Here is a 22060-nt window from a genome sequence, read left to right as displayed (position 1 = left end):
TGCTTCGATGAAGTGAACCAAGGAATGTGGCAGCTGTTGTAAGGGTAGGTGGAAATGAGAACCCAGGAATGTGGCAGCTGTTGTAAGGGTAGGTGGAAATGAGAACCCAGGAATGTGGCAGCTGTTGTTAGGGTAGGTGGAAATGAGAACCCAGGAATGTGGCAGCTGTTGTAAGGGTAGGTGGAAATGAGAACCCAGGAATGTGGCAGCTGTTGTTAGGGTAGGTGGAAATGAGAACCCAGGAATGTGGCAGCTGTTGTTAGGGTAGGTGGAAATGAGAACCCAGGAATGTGGCAGCTGTTGTTAGGGTAGGTGGAAATGAGAACCCAGGAATGTGGCAGCTGTTGTAAGGGTAGGTGGAAATGAGAACCCAGGAATGTGGCAGCTGTTGTTAGGGTAGGTGGAAATGAGAACCCAGGAATGTGGCAGCTGTTGTTAGGGTAGGTGGAAATGAGAACCCAGGAATGTGGCAGCTGTTGTTAGGGTAGGTGGAAATGAGAACCCAGGAATGTGGCAGCTGTTGTTAGGGTAGGTGGAAATGAGAACCCAGGAATGTGGCAGCTGTTGTTAGGGTAGGTGGAAATGAGAACCCAGGAATGTGGCAGCTGTTGTAAGGGTAGGTGGAAATGAGAACCCAGGAATGTGGCAGCTGTTGTTAGGGTAGGTGGAAATGAGAACCCAGGAATGTGGCAGCTGTTGTTAGGGTAGGTGGAAATGAGAACCCAGGAATGTGGCAGCTGTTGGAGGGGTAGGTGGAAATGAGAGGGCAAATGCAATCATGTCCTTGCATATGTGTTCAGTGGAGAATGTTAAACTTGGCTAATGAAGATCGGCAATAAGAATAGCCGTCAATTTTCATCTTTGACCCCTAACTGCCTTCCTATCTGTCTAAATGATGGGCAGTTCTCCTGAAAACCAGTGGGAGGTGAGGCGGGAGGTGAGGCTGGTGTGTTCAGATCAGAACAAGGGGCAGACTGCGACATCACATGGTGGAGATCTCACCCCTGACTCATAGTGAATCTATCATTAGCCAGTTCCAGACAGTGCCAAATCTAGGTGGCTAATCAGTTCTACATTAAACCCAGTGACATAGTGTGACACAGTTGAACTTTACTCATAAACGCACCAATCCCCCAGAGATGTTGTGGATGTATGCAACAGTTAATAAAATATGACAGTATTTACTGTACAACCCCTTCAATCTGCTCACCTTATTTACTATTCTTTTAGTAGCAGGCATTTTGATGTCCAGTTTTTCAACATCAGTGCAGATGAAGGAAAGATGTAGGAGCCACTTTAGACTCTGTTCAGCTTATGGCTTTGTTAAGACTGCTTTCAGTGTTTTCACATCTCCAATTACATATCTGATATTTTTCCTGAGGTCCGAACAGCCAAAAAGCAAATGGAATCGGATATTTTTTAAGCCGATTTGAACCACATTCATAGGTGATTTGAAATCATACACAAATCTGATACCTGGCCAAGCGACTTGTATTTAACAGCGCTCATGTGATGCACCTTATCCATGTTGCAAAAAGAGGGACCTTGAGCTTTCTGATAGGGTGTGGAACAGTGCAGCTACAGTGCCATCGCATGGAGATACTGGGAACCTCCTGTAAAATGGACAACCTCCCCTGGATGTCAGTCAATCCTCATTCAACTCAATCTCATACAGAGTGGGATTACAGTTGTAACATATAAATGTGACATACTGTGTATGGATTTTTCTACATATTTATGTCAATGTCCATCCATTCGATAAAAAGTATTGGAAAAGCAGTCAATTCTACTGCAGCCTGTTTGGTAGAGATAGTAATATTGATTACTGCCAATAATGATTTAGTATCAGGACCATGCTGCCTTTACCTCTCACCGTAAGAGGACGGGGAAAACGAAGTCGACGTGGCTAATGTGCAAACCAATATTACCTTTTTTGAATTTGTAAAAATTAAGGTTACGGTTAGGATTTAGGTAAGGGTAAGACATCGATTTTGGCTAGTCGGGCTGTCAATGGGATGCTGGTCAGAAAAGTCCCCTTAGTCTCTCCATAAGAGGACACATGATAGACTAATGTACCATTGGCGTCCATCGCAATACATCCTAGCCAGTAGCGGTGCGTGGGTCAAACCACTGGGGAAGTCAATGCGGTCCTCCTCTCTTTCATGTTGATGAAATGGTCTATCACTCTGTCATACAGTACAAGCTTTTATTTTTAGTTGTCCTAGGCCATCTGGCTAAAATGCTTGATCGCTAGCCTAACTTCCATTCATGGGCAACGTTAGCTAGTTAATATTAGCCTTCAACATCTATCTACTGTACATATTGAACTTCCATCCTCTCAGGCCAGGGGCACAATAATGTATGAATTAATGGTTGGATCAGAATCACCATTATAATCATTGGCCAGTACGGAGAATTAAGTAAAACCACAAGTCCAAATCCAAATAATTTATGAAAGGGACAATTGTAGCTAGCTACCTATCTAGCCACCGGAGGATAACAATACAACGAGGGTGTATTCGTAAATTCAATCTGGAGTGCCAGACGGTGCTGTGGGCGTTCGTGAATTCGGAGCGTTGTCAGATTGTCCATTCATAAATTCAGAGCATTTCGGCTCTTGGAGCGTTCAGAGCACAACCTGGACGCTCTGGCCAAGGAGTAGGGTTGATCCGACTGGTTAACTGGTTAACATTGGCTAGCTACTTCCAGACACAAATGAGAGAACACCTCACTCTGACCATCTTACTCACCTTAGCAAAGCTGGTAAGGTTTTCATGTTATCTAGAGCGTCGGTGACTAACTTTGCTGCTGGCAACATTTTAATTATGCTTTTTTGCCGAAGTTTACTGACACCGGTCATATTCAACGGGTGTTGAGCATTCGTAAATTCATCAGTTATTCTGCGCTCTGGCATACTCATACGAGAGTTCTCTGAAAGCGGAGTACATTTACATTTAAGTCATTTAGCAGACGCTCTTATCCAGAGCGACTTACAAATTGGTGCATTCACCTTATGATATCCAGTGGAACAACCACTTTACAATAGTGCATCCCTAAATCTTTTAGGGGGGGGGGATTAGAAGGATTACTTTATCCTATCCTAGGTATTCCTTAAAGAGGTGGGGTTTCAGGTGTCTCCGGAAGGTGGTGATTGACTCCGCTGTCCTGGCGTCGTGAGGGAGCTTGTTCCACCATAGGGGTGCCAGAGCAGCGAACAGTTTTGACTGGGCTGAGTGGGAACTGTGCTTCCTCAGAGGTAGGGGGGCCAGCAGGCCAGTGGTGGATGAGCTCAGTGCCCTCGTTTGGGTGTAGGGACTGATCAGAGCTTGAAGGTACGGAGGTGCCGTTCCCCTCACGGCTCAGTAGGCAAGCACCATGGTCTTGTAGCGGTAGATAGCCAGAGTGAATTTACGAACGCACCACGAGATGCAACAATTCAAATTGTTTCTGTTAATGACGTCTGCTCTCAAAGCAATTTGATAGGAGAGATGCCAAATCCAAACTGGCTTCCCATGACCAAATTCTTTTCCGGAGGACCATTCACAGTTGAGCTCGCTCAGTTTAGCTCAAAGCTGATTGGCACATTTTTTGGACTTTTTTTTGTCAAGTGAGGCCAAATGCTCGCTGGCTTCCCTTGCATTCAATGATACGGGCAGCACCAATGTCATACTCGTTTGTACGAGACAGTATCAGCTAGATGGCCTACACGTTGCGAGACAGAGGGGCGCTGTTTCACTCGCTTGAATGCTTTCTCCTGTGAGATACATTCAGCCTCTTGCGAATTAAAGGAAAATTATGAAACACAGAAAGACGAAAGATAAAATGATGTATGTTTATTATTTTTTTAATTTACATTTTTTGGGGGGAAGCCTGGCTTCTCTTGGTGGCCATGCATAAACGACACTGATCCTAGCATACTATTTTCTAGATTAAATCCGGAACGCCGAAGATCCGCTTTGTAAACTGATTGACATTTAAAGGTCATTTTCATTTAAAGGTCATTTCCAATTGAGCCGACATATGCAGCGTTTACCCTGAATGTAGTCTCCGCTAACTCAGGAACATTTCCTTTAAAATGTTCCAAACGGAAAAGGGGGGAGTGTAACATTGTTGTCTAAAGTAGCATATTGTCAATGACATACATATGAGACCAAGAGTTGTTGGATTCATTTTGGGACACAATCTGAAGCATTTTAATCAAAAGATCACATTGGTTCTCAAATGGGAGTAAAAAGTAATGAAAAGAAATATTGTTTTTGTACGGTAAAAAAAAGAATAATAATAATGTTAGGCATACATCCCAGCAAGCAATGCAACAACAAAAAACAGTTGCATCAAACCAAAATATTGACATAAATACCAATAAATAATTGTAAACAATGATGAACAGTCAACAGGATAAAGAACAGCCTGTCTGCCACAGTCCTGCCTCCGAGCCAGGCAGTAGAGTAGGGGGCAATTCTGTAGAAGGGACACAGTGTCTCCTGAGAGGGCGGTCCTCACATCCTGTATGGCCACCCCTGGGTACTCCACCTCAGGCTCTCCAGGGTCTTCAGGAAGGAGCGCAGGGCGTGATCCTCTTCCAGGGACGACCCTCCCTCCTCTTCCTTTGTGATGTCAGAGAAAGAGGAGGGATGTGTCTGCATCCGGAAGCGGAGTTCCCGATGGCCCCGGCTACAGAGCCGGACACCAGGGACCACAGGCTGAGGGAACACCTCCATCGCCAACGGCAACAGATGGTCGGGTCGGGCAGAGTGTCCATTCTGGTGGCCATTGCACTCAAGGGGCTGCGAGGCCAGAGAGAGAAAGATCCGGTGTGGAGTTGAAAAGGTCTGGAAAATGAGTGGTGATGATGAAATCTGAAGGGCTTTGAGCTCAATCTGAGCTCTGACAGTAAGTAAACTATGCAGCCAGGAATAATGCTATCGACTTATCTCTCTAATAAACAGCCATTTCAAAATCCCCAGGTCCAGGTTATTCCTATCTGTACTGGTATATCTACATGTTTACATCCATCTGTCTGGGTTGCTGCTCCTGATAACAGTGTCTGGAGGGAGGAGGAGAGCTTGATCTCTTTCTCAGTACTACTGCTCCCTCTGGAACTCCTCTCAGTAGCTTGATCTCTTCCACAGTACTACCGCTCCCTCTGGAACTCCTCTCAGTAGTTTGATCTCTTCCTCAGTACTACCGCTCCCTCTGGAACTCCTCTCAGTAGCTTGATCTCTTCCACAGTACTACCGCTCCCTCTGGAACTCCTCTCAGTAGCTTGATCTCTTTCACAGTACTACTGCTCCCTCTGGAACTCCTCTCAGTAGCTTGATCTCTTCCACAGTACTACTGCTCCCTCTGGAACTCCTCTCAGTAGCTTGATCTCTTTCACAGTACTACCGCTCCCTCTGGAACTCCTCTCAGTAGCTTGATCTCTTCCACAGTACTACTGCTCCCTCTGGAACTCCTCTCAGTAGCTTGATCTCTTCCACAGTACTACTACTCCCTCTGGAACTCCTCTCAGTAGCTTGATCTCTTCCACAGTACTACCGCTCCCTCTGGAACTCCTCTCAGTAGTTTGATCTCTTCCTCAGTACTACTACTCCCTCTGGAACTCCTCTCAGTAGCTTGATCTCTTCCACAGTACTACCGCTCCCTCTGGAACTCCTCTCAGTAGCTTGATCTCTTTCACAGTACTACCGCTCCCTCTGGAACTCCTCTCAGTAGCTTGATCTCTTCCACAGTACTACTGCTCCCTCTGGAACTCCTCTCAGTAGCTTGATCTCTTCCACAGTACTACCGCTCCCTCTGGAACTCCTCTCAGTAGCTTGATCTCTTCCACAGTACTACTGCTCCCTCTGGAACTCCTCTCAGTAGCTTGATCTCTTCCCTACCCCTCCCTCTGGAACTCCTCTCAGTAGCTTGATCTCTTCCACAGTACTACCGCTCCCTCTGGAACTCCTCTCAGTAGCTTGATCTCTTCCACAGTACTACCGCTCCCTCTGGAACTCCTCTCAGTAGCTTGATCTCTTCCACAGTACTGCCGCTCCCTCTGGAACTCCTCTCAGTAGCTTGATCTCTTCCACAGTACTACCGCTCCCTCTGGAACTCCTCTCAGTAGCTTGATCTCTTCCACAGTACTACCGCTCCCTCTGGAACTCCTCTCAGTAGCTTGATCTCTTCCACAGTACTACCGCTCCCTCTGGAACTCCTCTCAGTAGCTTGATCTCTGTCACAGTACTACCACTCCCTCTGGAACTCCTCTCAGTAGCTTGATCTCTTCCACAGTACTACCGCTCCCTCTGGAACTCCTCTCAGTAGTTTGATCTCTTCCTCAGTACTACCGCTCCCTCTGGAACTCCTCTCAGTAGCTTGATCTCTGTCACAGTACTACTGCTCCCTCTGGAACTCCTCTCAGTAGCTTGATCTCTTCCACAGTACTACTACTCCCTCTGGAACTCCTCTCAGTAGCTTGATCTCTTCCACAGTACTACCGCTCCCTCTGGAACTCCTCTCAGTAGCTTGATCTCTTCCACAGTACTACCGCTCCCTCTGGAACTCCTCTCAGTAGCTTGATCTCTTCCACAGTACTACTGCTCCCTCTGGAACTCCTCTCAGTAGCTGTAAGTGTCTGTGGGAGCTGTTAACTGTTTGACTCTCATCTCCACCCGTGGTTATATAGGTCCCTCCCAGCCACCCACCCACTCCTGCTGACTACCCTTTTCCTCTAGTGCCAGGCACCCTCTTCCCTCCCTCCCTCCTTTTCAGCAACGTCACAGTTCCGGCTTCCATAACAATCCTCCGGAATCAGCCCCCAGACATAAACATGGAAAAGAGTCAGAGGGTAGGGGTGACAACAGGAGAGAAAGAGAGAGAGCGGGAGAGAGGTACAGACAGAGAGAGAGACACACACAGAAAGACACACGCACAGACAGAAAGAGAGAGAGAGAGAGACACACACAGAGAGCGAGACACACACACACACATAGAGAGGTTAGATAGTTGGGCCAGTAACCAGTAGGTAGCCTAGTGGTTAGAGTGTTGAGCCAGTAACCAGTAGGTAGTCAAGTAGTTAGAGTGTTGAGCCAGTAACCAGTAGGTAGTCAAGTAGTTAGAGAGTTGAGCCAGTAACCAGTAGGTAGTCAAGTAGTTAGAGTGTTGAGCCAGTAACCAGTAGGTAGTCCAGTGGTTAGAGTGTTGAGCCAGTAACCAGTAGGTAGCCTAGTGGTTAGAGTGTTGAGCCAGTAACCAGTAGGTAGTCAAGTAGTTAGAGTGTTGAGCCAGTAACCAGTAGGTAGTCCAGTGGTTAGAGTGTTGAGCCAGTAACCAGTAGGTAGCCTAGTGGTTAGAGTGTTGAGCCAGTAACCAGTAGGTAGCCTAGTGGTTAGATGGTTGGGCCAGTAACCTATGAAAAAGCCAACTGACACTTACTCTTGTGGTGCTGACTTGTTGCACCCTCGACAACTACCAAGATTATTATTATTATTATTTATGAACATTTGAACATCTTGGCCATGTGCTGTTATAATCTCCACCCGGCACAGCCAGAAGAGGACTGGCCACCCCTCATAGCCTGGTTCCTCTCTAGGTTTCTTCCTAGGTTTTGGCCTTTCTAGGGAGTTTTTCCTAGCCACCGTGCTTCTACACCTGCATTGCTTGCTGTTTGGGGTTTTAGGCTGGGTTTTTGTACAGCACTTTGAGATATCAGCTGATGTAAGAAGGGCTATATAAATACATCTGATTTGATTTGATTTGATAACCAGTAGGTAGTCTAGTGGTTAGAGAGTTGAGCCAGTAACCAGCAGGTAGCCTAGTGGTTAGAGTGTTGGGCCAGTAACCAGCAGGTAGCCTAGAGGTTAGAGTGTTGAGCCAGTAACCAGCAGGTAGTCTAGTGGTTAGAGTGTCGAGCCAGTAACCAGCAGGTAGCCTAGTGGTTGAGTGTTGTACCAGTAACCAGTAGGTAGTCTAGTGGTTGAGTGTTGTACCAGTAACCAGTAGGTAGTCTAGTGGTTAAATAGTTGAGTCAGTAACCAGTATGTATTCTAGTGGTTAGAGAGATGAGCCAGTAACCAGCAGGTAGCCTAGTGGTTAGAGAGTTGGGCCAGTAACGAGCAGGTAGTCTAGTGGTTAGAGTGTTGAGCCAGTAACCAGTAGGTAGCCTAGTGGTTAGAGAGTTGGGCCAGTAACCAGCAGGTAGTCTAGTGGTTAGAGTGTTGAGCCAGTAACCAGTAGGTAGCCTAGTGGTTAGAGAGATGAGCCAGTAACCAGCAGGTAGCCTAGTGGTTAGAGCGTTGGGCCAGTAACCAGCAGGTAGCCTAGTGGTTAGAGTGTTGAGCCAGCAACCAGCAGGTAGTCTAGTTGTTAGAGAGTTGGGCCAGTAACCAGCAGGTAGTCTAGTGGTTAAATAGTTGAGTCAGTAACCAGTAGGTATTCTAGTGGTTAGAGCGTTGGGCCAGTAACCAGCAGGTAGTCTAGTGGTTAAATAGTTGAGTCAGTAACCAGTAGGTATTCTAGTGGTTAGAGTGTTGAGCCAGTAACCAGCAGGTAGTCTAGTGGTTACAGCATTGGGCCAGTAACCAGCAGGTAGTCTAGTGGTTAGAGAGATGAGCCAGTAACCAGTAAGTAGTCTAGTGGTTAGAGCATTGTGTCAGTAACCAGTAGGTAGCCTAGTGGTTACAGCATTGTGTCAGTAACCAGTAGGTAGCCTAGTGGTTAGAGCGTTGGGCCAGTAACCAGTCTAGTGGTTAGGGTTTTGAACCAGTAACCAGTAGGTAGTCTAGTGGTTAGAGCATTAGGCCAGTAACCAGCAGGTAGCCTAGTGGTTAGAATGTTGAGCCAGTAACCAGTAGGTAGCCTAGTGGTTAGAGCATTAGGCCAGTAACCAGCAGGTAGCCTAGTGGTTAGAGCATTAGGCCAGTAACCAGCAGGTAGCCTAGTGGTTAGAGCGTTGGGCCAGTAACCAGCAGGTAGCCTAGTGGTTAGAGCATTAGGCCAGTAACCAGCAGGTAGCCTAGTGGTTAGAGCATTAGGCCAGTAACCAGCAGGTAGCCTAGTGGTTAGAGCATTGGGCGAGTAACCAGCAGGTAGCCTAGTGGTTAGAGCATTAGGCCAGTAACCAGCAGGTAGCCTAGTGGTTAGAGCATTAGGCCAGTAACCAGCAGGTAGCCTAGTGGTTAGAGCATTAGGCCAGTAACCAGCAGGTAGCCTAGTGGTTAGAGCGTTGGGCCAGTAACCAGCAGGTAGCCTAGTGGTTAGAGCATTAGGCCAGTAACCAGCAGGTAGCCTAGTGGTTAGAGCATTAGGCCAGTAACCAGCAGGTAGCCTAGTGCATTAGGCCAGTAACCAGCAGGTAGCCTAGTGGTTAGTTAGTTGAGCCAGTAAATGAAAGGTTGCTGGTTCAAATACAGAAGCTGACAAGGTGATTGTTTTCCCGATGTGCCCTTGAGCAAGGCACTTAATCCTCTTTTGCTCCAGGGTATGACCCTGTGAAACACCACACTGCACCTATCCGGTGTGTGTGAAAATAAAACATAGATTTTTTAAATGATGAGAACGAACTAGACCGGTAATTAAGAATGCAAGAAACAAGTACACCTCACACAACACAAAGGCCTGTCTGATGTGTGTGGGCTGCTTTCCCAGTTATGACCCAGATGGCCTTGGGCGTGTGTGTGTGTCTGTGCGCATAGTTCCCAGGTCTCCGACAGAGACAGCATAATGACATATGGACACGCAGAGTCTCAAGCTGCAGTCATGACATTGCAACTACGTCATTCTTGTCATCTCTATAATTATTCCATATGTCACACTGTTGTAACTGCTGTATGGAGCTTCAGTTACAGTCCATAAGGAAAGCCCCGTCTCTGCTGTATGGAGCTTCAGTTACAGTCCATAAGGAAAGCCCAGTCTCTGCTGTATGGAACTTCAGTTACAGTCCATAAGGAAAGTCCCGTCTCTGCTGTATGGAGCTTCAGTTACAGTCCATGAGGAAAGCCCCGTCTCTGCTGTATGGAGCTTCAGTTACCGTCCATAAGGAAAGCCCCGTCTCTGCTGTATGGAGCTTCAGTTACAGTCCATAAGGAAAGCCCCGTCTCTGCTGTATGGAGCTTCAGTTACGGTCCATAAGGAAAGCCCAGTCTCTGCTGTATGGAGCTTCAGTTACAGTCCATAAGGAAAGCCCCGTCTCTGCTGTATGGAGCTTCAGTTACAGTCCATGAGGAAAGCCCCGTCTCTGCTGTATGGAGCTTCAGTTACCGTCCATAAGGAAAGCCCCGTCTCTGCTGTATGGAGCTTCAGTTACAGTCCATAAGGAAAGCCCCGTCTCTGCTTTATGGAGCTTCAGTTACCGTCCATAAGGAAAGCCCCGTCTCTGCTGTATGGAGCTTCAGTTACAGTCCATAAGGAAAGCCCGTCTCTGCTGTATGGAGCTTCAGTTACAGTCCATAAGGAAAGCCCAGTCTTTGGAAGAGACACAGATCAGATGATATCCACAGTGAACTCCCATCACCTCAAATCTCAACATCCATTTGAAGACTGTTGAGACTGGAGAGGAAGTGCTATTCAAAAATGACCACTTTTAAATTGAACAGAAGTAGGGAATTAATCAGCCATCATCTCTTATGAGAAGACCACATGAGGGAATACATGGTTGAACAGTGTTTGAGGTGAGCGTGACAGACCAGGAATATACCAGATGGATGGTTGAACAGTGTTTTATTGATGTGAGCGTGACAGACCAGGAATATACCAGATGGATGGTTGAACAGTGTTTTATTGATGTGAGCGTGACAGACCAGGAATATACCAGATGGATGGTTGAACAGTGTTTTATTGATGTGAGCGTGACAGACCAGGAATATACCAGATAGATGGTTGAACAGTGTTTTATTGATGTGAGCGTGACAGACCAGGAATATACCAGATGGATGGTTGAACAGTGTTTTATTGATGTGAGCGTGACAGACCAGGAATATACCAGATAGATGGTTGAACAGTGTATTGATGTGAGCGTGACAGACCAGGAATATACCAGATGGATGGTTGAACAGTGTTTTATTGATGTGAGCGTGACAGACCAGGAATATACCAGATGGATGGTTGAACAGTGTTTTATTGATGTGAGCGTGACAGACCAGGAATATACCAGATGGATGGTTGAACAGTGTTTGAGGTGAGCGTGACAGACCAGGAATATACCAGATGGATGGTTGAACAGTGTTTTATTGATGCGAGCGTGACAGACCAGGAATATACCAGATGGATGGTTGAACAGTGTTTTATTGATGTGAGCGTGACAGACCAGGAAAATACCAGATAGATGGTTGAACAGTGTTTTATTGATGTGAGCGTGACAGACCAGGAAAATACCAGCTAGATGGTTGAACAGTGTTTTATTGATGTGAGCGTGACAGACCAGGAATATACCAGATAGATGGTTGAACAGTGTATTGATGTGAGCGTGACAGACCAGGAATATACCAGATGGATGGTTGAACAGTGTTTTATTGATGTGAGCGTGACAGACCAGGAAAATACCAGATAGATGGTTGAACAGTGTTTTATTGATGTGAGCGTGACAGACCAGGAAAATTCGAGCTCTCAAACAAACCTTACAATTCTCACAATGTTAAAGACCTTGTTACCTAAATGTATCAAATGCAAAGCTTTCATTAACACAACCAAATAACAGAAGACAATATTAATGTGTCACCTTGGTGAGCTCATGAAGAACGATGACAGTGGCATTATGCTGTACAACGAAATGCTTAGAGTTCAAAAAACAGGCAGCGTGTTAAGAAACATCTGTTAACGGACCACTGACTGCTTGATAGAAAGTAACGAGAACAAAACAGTTGGACAAGACATTTGGTTCAACAGTAAATGGCCTGAACTGTTAAAACAGCTTGTATCTACTTTTTTGTTGTTGAGACACTGCCTTGATGACCAGAGAATGGCTTGTAAGTTGTGTCCCTTCTGTATTGAAGACCAACCAGTCAGTTCAAACACGACTGGGCTAACTCAACCCATTCCCTAGTGTCTGGTGTGTTAACTACCTACCATACCGACATGCTAGCAGACACACAACCTTCTTCAATACATCCAGTATGCAGAAAGGAACTGTTCCGTTAACTGTCTCCTTATCCTCCCTTTTGTAGGTTCATTAATACATGATTTGTACACAACAACCTTTTCATTGTAAAGCAATCCAGGAAGAACATTTACTTTCCTGCCCTTTGCCAATTGAGAGTTTCAGAATGACTCAAATCCATTTCTTTCAATATTTGGATTGTCTGAGTTCAACACGACTCCAACAATAAAACATTTTGAAGGAATAAGTTGCAACTAGTATTGTTTTTTTAAGTGGTCGCTCACAAGCACAGCTCCTAATACCTGTCCATAAGGAAAACAATTCAGTTTAATTGAACTTAAACATAATGCATTAAGTGCCTTGTCAATGTTTCAACTCCAGGAAGTTCCTCAATAGAAATGATTACCCAAGCCAGAGAACACAGTAGACTAAATGCAACACACTAGCAGCTTGCCAGCCCTGTCCTTGGTCCGTGAGGGGTATGCAAGAACGGAGCAGGTGGAATCATGTTGGTTCCCTCGGTCCATACCTGCCCCTGATAGTGTCTCTAGCCCTGTTTCTAGCCCTGTTTCTGTTTCTTCAGGTAGCGTGAGCGCATCCCCAGGTGTAACCCCATGATGTAGCTGTTCAGGAGCCTGGCAGGGCACAGCACGGTGGTCAGCCAGCCCTGAGGAAACAAATACCATCATCACTAATCTGGTCTGGGAATCCATGCCTGTTATTTTCATCGTTTTCATGGTTAATGTCATAATTAGTTGGGTATTTACAGTCTAAATTCATTACTATTAACTTGCGTCAAGATACTTGCCACTTGAATAGTTCTGCATTTGCAAAAGCGTGAGAGCTTCAAGCAATGATCATTTGTGGCCAACTGTCAGGGAAGAATCCTCGTAAACTGATGAGGTAGAATCTGGTGTAACCTGACAAGTAGCTACTTGTTCAACCTTGTGATAAAAACGGTCATCCTGAACCCTAAAAATGGACAGTGGAGTATGGTATCGTTAGCCTGTCCCTACCATGACTGCGTGAGGCAGGTAGCCGTTGGTCTGGCTCTGCAGCCCCACCGTGTTGAGCTCCGCGGCCACATAGCGGTCAGGGTTGGGCTTGTCCAGTGTGGCCCGCCGGATCTTACTCAGCTTGGTGGCCACGAAGAACGGCAGGACACTCTGGGGAGGAGAAACAACTGTTAGTCAAATGTACATGGATGTTCCCTCACTGGTTTGAAAACAAACTCCTCCGACAGCTAAATATGACCAAGCTTGTCCCCCGGAAGAGACAGTATGGCTGACGTGTTAGGGATAACATTATGGGGCTTTCTGGGGGGGGGGGGGGGGTGAAACAAATGTATATAAACCCTGGATTGCTGATGCTATGTATTGGCCATTGAGAGGCTTTGAAGTGACCGATCGGCCATATTGGCACTCCCCAGTAGAGCAGTCCTCCATAGGAATGGATGGAATTATACAGCATTTCAAAACTACATGTATTTAAGTATTTTCGGTTGTCGTGGGGACAGTAACATTACTCATCAATACAATAAGGAAAATGTTATACAATTTGTTTACCTCACATAATTTAAAAATATGCATTAAGCGGTCTAACAGAATAAATGTGGCAAAAACAAATGTAGACATTAATACATGCATTTCTATAGCTTCCAAAATATATTTTACAATGTTGGGGGAGAGCCAAGATGGAGGCACGGTGGCTTCAACACAATGTTGGGGGAGAGCCAAGATGGAGGCACGGTGGCTTCAACACAATGTTGGGGGAGAGCCAAGATGGAGGCACGGTGGCTTCAACACAATGTTGGGGGAGAGCCAAGATGGAGGCACGGTGGCTTCAACACAGCACCCTCTATTAGTCATCTAGTGGATATACAAATCATTGATTAAAACATGTCAGTCTTCAGTCTCACCTGGATGAGGATCCCTTTGCTCTTGTACTCAGCCTCCAGCCCTCGGGAGAAGAAGTCCACAAAAGCCTTCGAGGCAGAGTAGACCGTGAGGAGGGGACAAGGGTACATCCCACTGGCAGAAGAGATGTTGAGGACGGCCCCCTTTTTCCTGAAACAGGTGACACGCAATCTGATGTTTAGGGCTCAGAGACACCACCCTAACCTCTGGTCAGACCCCCACCCCCCCCCACCCTAACCTCTGGTCAGACCCCCACCCCCCCCCCAACCTCTGGTCAGACCCCCACCCCCCCTAACCTCTGGTCAGACCCCCACCCCCCCTAACCTCTGGTCAGACCCCCACCCCCCCTAACCTCTGGTCAGACACCACACTACACCGCAGTACATATGAGTTTGGGAATAAGCATTACACTTAGGGAAGAGTGGGAGAATCTCTACCGACCAGAGCGGCTCTACTAGCCGACAACCATTCCCTCCTGGAAACCCCAGATACCTTCACCACCGCCGTCACTCCCTGAGAACCCCAGATACCTTCACCACCGCCGTCATTCCCTGGAAACCACAGATACCGTCACCCCCTCCACTTACCTCTCTACCATCCCAGGTAGCACCATACGGGTCATCTGCATAAAGAGAGAGGGATTGTGGGTTTTAGAGCACAAAGTATGCTGTTGCTTTGGGCTGGGAACCAATCCTCTGCCTCATCCCTTACATGGCAGACTGAGTGTGTGTATGCATGTATGTGTGCGCTCATTGTAGTGTGTGACATAAGGGAAAAAAAATAAAAATGACTTCATTGATCAAAATGTTGATTAGTGTATTACTGGGCTTCCATTCCCATAATGATTACTGACCTGGCAAACAGAAGTGATGTTGATGTTCACCATTGTGTCGATGAACTGCAAGGGCAGAATAAAACAATGATTTAGTTCTGGGTTCATCTCTGAGGTGTAATTATTTCATAGAACAGCATGTGTGAGATAAGTCATCTTGGTACACAATAGAAAGGAAGTGAACAATCACAAGGCCATTCAGACTCACACTATCCAGGTTGGGAACGTTAAGGAAGAATTCCGGATAGGAGTAGGACATTCCCACATTATTTACTAGGGATAAAAGCCATATAGAACACAGTCAGGACTGTCAAATACAACATAATTTAAGGGAATGAAAGAAGTGATCAACACATGCCTCTCTGCACTTGATTTTCAACTTCTAACCAAAGGGGGGCAGCAGCGTTTTAAAAGAGGACCACACCATCTGAATGATTCACAAAAAACAACTTACTGTCGTGGACTGCCTCTCACTTACCCAGAACGCCAACCTCTAGCCCGGTAAGTCCAGCTTCAATCTTGGGATATATGTCCGTCGCACTGAAGTCCACAGCGATGGATTTGGTCTCAACGCCATATTTGCTCTCTAGGAGGGAAGACGCAGTTACTGTAACATTAAAAAGGTACTGAAACACAACAAACAGTGAGCTTTAGGGAGTGAGATTGTAGTGGACTCATCTGTGAAGATGTGGGAGCTCAGATGTCAATACACCATAGTGACCAGCAGAGGGACCCATCACATAAGACAACTGGAGAATGAGTCATTCTCCTCTAGTCCAGGGTTTCCCCCATGCCTAATGAACATGCCCCAGGTGTAACTACTCACCGATGGACTTGGCCACATCATCCAGTTTCTCCTGGGTGCGGCTGATTAGCACAATGGAAAATCCCCTCCGAGCCAGCTGTGGAGACAGACAGAAAACACTCAACATGGACACCTTTAAGACCGGCCATTAAAGAGGGTCTAACATTCAACACTACCACACACTGCACTCAGATCCATGACCTAAATCAACAATGAAAAGGACAGCACTAACTGTTATCAAGCAGGGCATTTATCATGGCTGTCAACTGATGGGGAACTCCCTTGAAAAAAAGGACTATTTTTGAATTAATTCTTCCTTGGCTATGCAGCATAAATCCCTTAGCGCTTGCTCGCAAAAGGCAAACCTTTGTGTGTGTCACCGTCACTACTCTGACCTCCTGGTTAAACCCCTCTCTCTGATGAGTCACTCACTTTGGATTTCCCGTGAAGGGGCCTGAAATGTCTGAAACCCCAGGAATCGATCTTACCTCCTCCGCATAGGCTTTCCCGATTCCATCCGTGGCTCCTGTCACAACTAAGGGGGAAGACGAACGAGGAGAGGGGGTGTATTAGTCAAGGGTAAACAAAACACACCGACACTGCTCACAAAACTGACCCAGAAATACATATTTTTTTTTTTAGCGACATTAAAAGCGGAAGAGAACACTGATCCCATTCTAGTCAATAGGTCAAACATGCCTGTGTGTCAAGCAGTACTGAGTTCTCATCAGACCTGGATGAAACACATTTATACAGATACTTAAATGCTGATGCATCGAAAAATGATATGCCACATGAAAATGATTACATTAACAATGCATTCTGTGTCCTTGCACTGCTACCTGTGGTTCTGTCATTTAAGTGAGCGAGAAGGGAGGGAGAGAGAATATTGATGGAAAAGACAGGTACTGAGACGGAGGGGAAGGGTACAGTAGGACATGGGGAGAGGACAGGCTCCGCGGCATTCCTCTGCCACCCCGGGTCAGGCAGCCTGGCACTGCAGAGACAGCAGTAGCTATATTTAGCCTTTACTGGCTGTCAGTGGGCTCTGTTCTCCACCCCTCGTTCACTAGACCCAACTCTCCACCCCTCCACTAGACCCAACTCTCCACTAGACCCAACTCTCCACTAGACCCAACTCTCCACTAGACCCAACTCTCCACTAGACCCAACTCTCCACTGCTGATGCCTTAAAGCAGAGGAAGACGAGAAGCAGCCAGGCATTCACTGGGGAGGGACCAGAATGGAGGGAGGGAGAACAGAAAGGAGGGAGGGTAGAGCTAAAAATAGAACAGAGTGATTGAACAAAGAGAGAGGGGGGGTCCATATGGATGGAGGGTAGAGCTAAAAATAGAACAGAGTTATTGAACACAGAGAGGGGGGGGTCCATATGGGTGACAGGGGAAGCTTCCGCTGGTTGTTTTAAGCTGTTTTAAGAATGAAACTCATCGTTGAGCGGAAGGCATGTTCCTTCCATTTACTCAAAATAAAAATAAGTGTTCATTTGAAGAGACGCCATCATAAATATATGCTAGGTCAGGGAAGATGATAGAAGAATCTACTCATAGGACCTAACCTAGATGGGCTTGAATGGCATCCTTCAACATCCTCATATAGCTTCAAATGATCAAGAAATGAAAATTGTTGTAAAAATGTTAGTGCTTCTCAGCCAGACAGCGGTGATCCTGCTGCTGAATATTCTGAGCTAAAAAAAGAAGTGCAGGTTTAAAATAGCAGAAGGCTGCAGCCTCGTCTAGCACAGTTGCAGCACAGAATAGCAACGAGCTGCTGCTCCCAGCGGTTTCTCTCACCTCAGCATTCCTTGACCCATCGCTCCTCTTACTTATGGACAGTTGGAAACAGGTTATACTTTTTTGCAAACAATTTCATGGCTCCCCCTGGTTCTATAGTCTTAAATGTGTTGGCTACCTATATACATTGAACATTATCCACACGGACCTCATCGTCTCCTGGCCTGCATTTAGTGATGCCTCTTAGCAACAGTTACAAGGTGGAGGAACTGTGATGAAATGGCAAAATCTCAAATTGCTGTTTTTTTCCACATCCTGTCCCAGTAATGGTGTAAAGCTCATGACTCAGCCCACATTTGCAAACATGCAGTTGATAAAGTGGGCAATATTTATTAACATTCCAACTTTCAGCAATTATTTCTAAATAATGATTTACAAATGCAAATTGGCAAAGATCCCTCTAAAGCATATTTGTTTTTAGTCAATTGTAATACATGCTAGGATTTTTTTTAAACTTTTGTTTACTTTTTGTTCCAAAAGATCCCCCTTCCTGTCCTACTTGAAGCAGGCAGAAGAACACCGGTGTGGAATGTAACAATGTGTGGCAGTACATGACCTGAGAACGACCTCCTTCAGCCAATGACAGAGTGGTCCACTTCTTGTTACCAGTGTCCAACATTCTGTTAACCACGCCAGAAATAACTCAAGAGCCAATGCATTTCAATAAAGGACTTGACAATATCATTTTATGAGAAGCTAAATAACCATGGTGTAGAGACAGAGCAGGTGTCGTGACAAAGAGGAGGAGGGGGGAAGCTCAGAACAGGATGAAGAAGGGGTAAGGGCATGAATGCACAGAAAGATAGTGAATATAGGCCTTTATGAATGGGAGGAGGAGTTAGAGATATGGACCCTGTGTTACGTGATGCTGCTCCACAACACACTGCCAGCAGTAAAGTGGAATTGAAACAGAATACTCTAAATCCACAGCCGCATTTATGAATGGCTCCAGTCTCCTTACATAATCAGGCCATTCTCTCAATCACCTCTGCTTCAGTGAGCGAGGGGGGAAGCTATACAATAGCTATTCACAGTTTCTAAATAAGCTACATACAACGCATGTCAAAATTGTTTGAAATGTCCCCACATTTATAATTTCCCTTTGCTGCAAACATGAGCAAACCTGTACTCAAAATCAGCAGAGCAGGATAAGGCTGATATTCAGCAGGCCTTGGCAGCTAGCCTGAAATCCAGACACGTTTGGTGTTAACATACCATTCCTTGTACTCCGTGTCACATGCCAAACACAGAAGTTTTGACATGTGCTTTAATTTACAGGGGTTTATTTTCCATTTCAAATGGGATTTTGATGATGTAAAAACTTCCTGGAACCAGTCCACTTCTGGGTGCGATAGCCGCAGCTGTGTTTTGCAGTCACATGGTCAAAGCCTGCCCTAACCTGGTGTTCACACTTCAAAGATGGATGTACTCAAATATAATAATTCACTGGGTGCTTATACATGTGTGAAATAGGACAGGTGTGTATTAATACACGTGAATTTGAAATGTGTTTTTTGCATATCCCACTCTCCCCGAGACACCCTCGGAGAGTAGGGTCACAACCAGGGTCTACCATAAACAGTAACCCTGGAACAATTAGGGTTAGGTGCCTTGCTCAAGGGCACATTGACAGATTTTTCACCTTGTTGGCTCAGGGATTCGAACTAGGGACCTTCCAGTTACTCGCTCTAAGCGCAAGGCTACCTGCCACCCCAGATGTAGTCATGCTGATGTAGTCATCCTGATGTGGTAACCCTGTTGATGTAACCCTGATAACATAACCCTGAATGGATGACTGGCCTTGCCCGAGCAATAAGGTTGGGTAAACATTAATGTAGCCTATCACTCACTTCTGTGAGGAAAGGCAGACTCATGTCATTCCTACGCAATACTGATGTGTTGTCTACAAACCAGAGGCCACTGTGGGTTCCAAAGGACAATAGGGCTGGCCAGCCTTTCCTCTATATGAATTAAGCAGTGAACACCCCAAATGTACAGTAATATTCAAAAGTATTTCTCAGGATGGTAAAACTTTTCAGTGTAAACTTAAGATGGCTAAAACTAATATATATTTTTTTTTATTTAAGATCTTTGAGAACTAGCCATCACCAAAATAAAAACTAGACAGTCAGGGAGATTGGCATTGGGCTCCCATTGATTTAGTTATAATGTTTGAGTCACTGACAACATAAGAACAAGACAGAAACGGTAGCAAATTGGGTAGAATTGCAGGAAATCCCCTTTAAAAACAGCACATTTGTCTCTATGGCCCAGAGGGCTTCTAAATCTGTGGTCCTCATCACTAACTTTGCCACCCCTGCAGAAAAATCCTAGTGGAAACACTAAATGTATTCTACTAGCTACAACATCCTCCTGACAGCTAACACAACTAAATGTATTCTACTAGCTACAATATCCTCCTGACAGCTAGCACTACTAAATGTATTCTACTAGCTACAACATCCTCCTGACAGCTAACACAACTAAATGTATTCTACTAGCTACAATATCCTCCTGACAGCTAGCACAACTAAATGTATTCTACTAGCTACAACATCCTCCTGACAGCTAACACAACTAAATGTATTCTACTAGCTACAATATCCTCCTGACAGCTAGCACAACTAAATGTATTCTACTAGCTACAATATCCTCCTGACAGCTAACACAACTAAATGTATTCTACTAGCTACAATATCCTCCTGACAGCTAACACAACTAAATGTATTCTACTAGCTACAACATCCTCCTGACAGCTAACACAACTAAATGTATTCTACTAGCTACAACATCCTCCTGACAGCTAACACAACTAAATGTATTCTACTAGCTACAACATCCTCCTGACAGCTAACACAACTAAATGTATTCTACTAGCTACAATATCCTCCTGACAGCTAGCACAACTAAATGTATTCTACTAGCTACAATATCCTCCTGACAGCTAACACAACTAAATGTATTCTACTAGCTACAACATCCTCCTGACAGCTAACACAACTAAATGTATTCTACTAGCTACAATATCCTCCTGACAGCTAGCACAACTAAATGTATTCTACTAGCTACAATATCCTCCTGACAGCTAACACAACTAAATGTATTCTACTAGCTACAATATCCTCCTGACAGCTAGCACAACTGATTGCTAGGAGAAGATTTTCTGATTCACACTATAAACTGAACCATATTGTACTGGGTCGAGGGTGACTGACTTAAGTACAGGCAGGGCTAACTCACTACTAGCTCTCAAACACTAGGCAGCATCCTGACCTCACCCTACAGTCTTAAGCCATTAGCCTTGCTGGCTCATGTGAACTACAATTCATACAGCGTTTTAACGTTTAGAAACGTCAATCTTCGCTTGAGATACGGCTTTCGAAACATATGGCCATTATATTATCAGCGACAAAATAAACCTTCACAGAAAAAAGCAGGCCATAAAGCAAATGGTGAGGTCATGCAAACCTGATCTTTATATAAATATTGCTTGTTAGCTACTCACCTGCCCATTTTCCGAGTTTAGCAGGTGATACCACCCGTCCATTTCCCAGCACCCAAACTCTGAGCCCTGACAGCAAACGATATACGGAGCACACTGAGAAATAGGCCGCAGTCAACGCGCCAATCCAGAAGAGCGGAGTCTCCACCGCCCGTAGTAAAGTCTCTCCAGTTGACGACATGATATTTGCACAACGCACACGGCTTTCACAACTAATTTGTGAATTCAAATGTATGGATATACAAATGGCTGTCTACAATACATGCATCTGTCGCAAAAGCTTCTTTCACATAGTGCAACCAGTAACTTTGAGCTCATGCTTTTATATTTGGCTTTACTTCCGCGTCTGACACTTCCGCATTCACTGGTTTGCAGCACTGATTTGTTGAGGTTGGAATCTGTCAAAACATGCTCCTTTTCGATTCGTTTATATTTGCGTAAATTTGTAGGGCAGCAATGACATATGTATCGACAGCCATTCTCATTATTATAATGTTTTATCCTCATGGACGAGGAAGGCGGGACCAACACTTTCATAATATCTGACTGGATGAGTATTTATGACACCAGATTTTCCCATTTCTGATTGGTTTGTGCTGTAATTATTGTCCAAAGTAACAAACAGGACTCGGATTATTGATGGGATTATTTCACTAGATCTGGCGAACCCTGTATATAGCTTTCATTGTTGTCTGTGTTCTAGGTTCTGTTTTTTTTGTATTAATAAAACAAATAATATACAGTATCAGTCAAAAGTTTGGACACACCTACTCATTCAAGGGTTTTTCTTTATTTTTTACCGTTTTTATACATTGTATAATAATAGTGAAGACATCAAAACTATGAAATAACACATATGGAATTATATAGTAACTAAAAAACTGTTAAACAAATCAAAATATATTTTAGATTTTAGATTCTTCAAAGTAGCCACCCTTTGCCTTGATGACAACTTTGCACACTCTTGGCATTCTCTCAACCAGCTTCACCTGGAATGCTTTTCCAACAGTATTAAAGGAGTTCCCACACATGCTGAGCACTTGTTGGCTGCTTTTCCTTCACGCTCCGGTCCAACTCATCCCAAACCATCTCAATTGTGTTGAGGTCAGGTGATTGTG

At 45.1% G+C, this 22060-nt stretch overlaps 1 protein-coding gene across 1 annotated transcript; it reads right to left on the bottom strand.

Annotated features, from left to right (window-relative positions):
- Positions 1–11529: 11529 nt before the first annotated feature.
- LOC115203643 (very-long-chain 3-oxoacyl-CoA reductase-B-like) lies at positions 11530–21276 on the bottom strand. Its single transcript, XM_029768534.1, has 10 exons — positions 20946–21276; positions 16118–16164; positions 15651–15726; positions 15303–15410; positions 15033–15097; positions 14846–14890; positions 14580–14614; positions 13995–14142; positions 13093–13242; positions 11530–12743 (listed from the first exon to the last, which is right to left on the bottom strand). Exons 1-10 carry the CDS (start codon positions 21121–21123, stop codon positions 12636–12638), a joined length of 960 nt encoding a protein of 319 aa, XP_029624394.1. The 5' UTR covers positions 21124–21276; the 3' UTR covers positions 11530–12635.
- Positions 21277–22060: the final 784 nt, after the last annotated feature.

The sequence above is a fragment of the Salmo trutta genome, chromosome 12, assembly GCF_901001165.1.
Source record: "Salmo trutta chromosome 12, fSalTru1.1, whole genome shotgun sequence".
Taxonomy (NCBI): domain Eukaryota; kingdom Metazoa; phylum Chordata; class Actinopteri; order Salmoniformes; family Salmonidae; genus Salmo; species Salmo trutta.
This window is presented reverse-complemented; position numbering and strand designations above follow the sequence as displayed.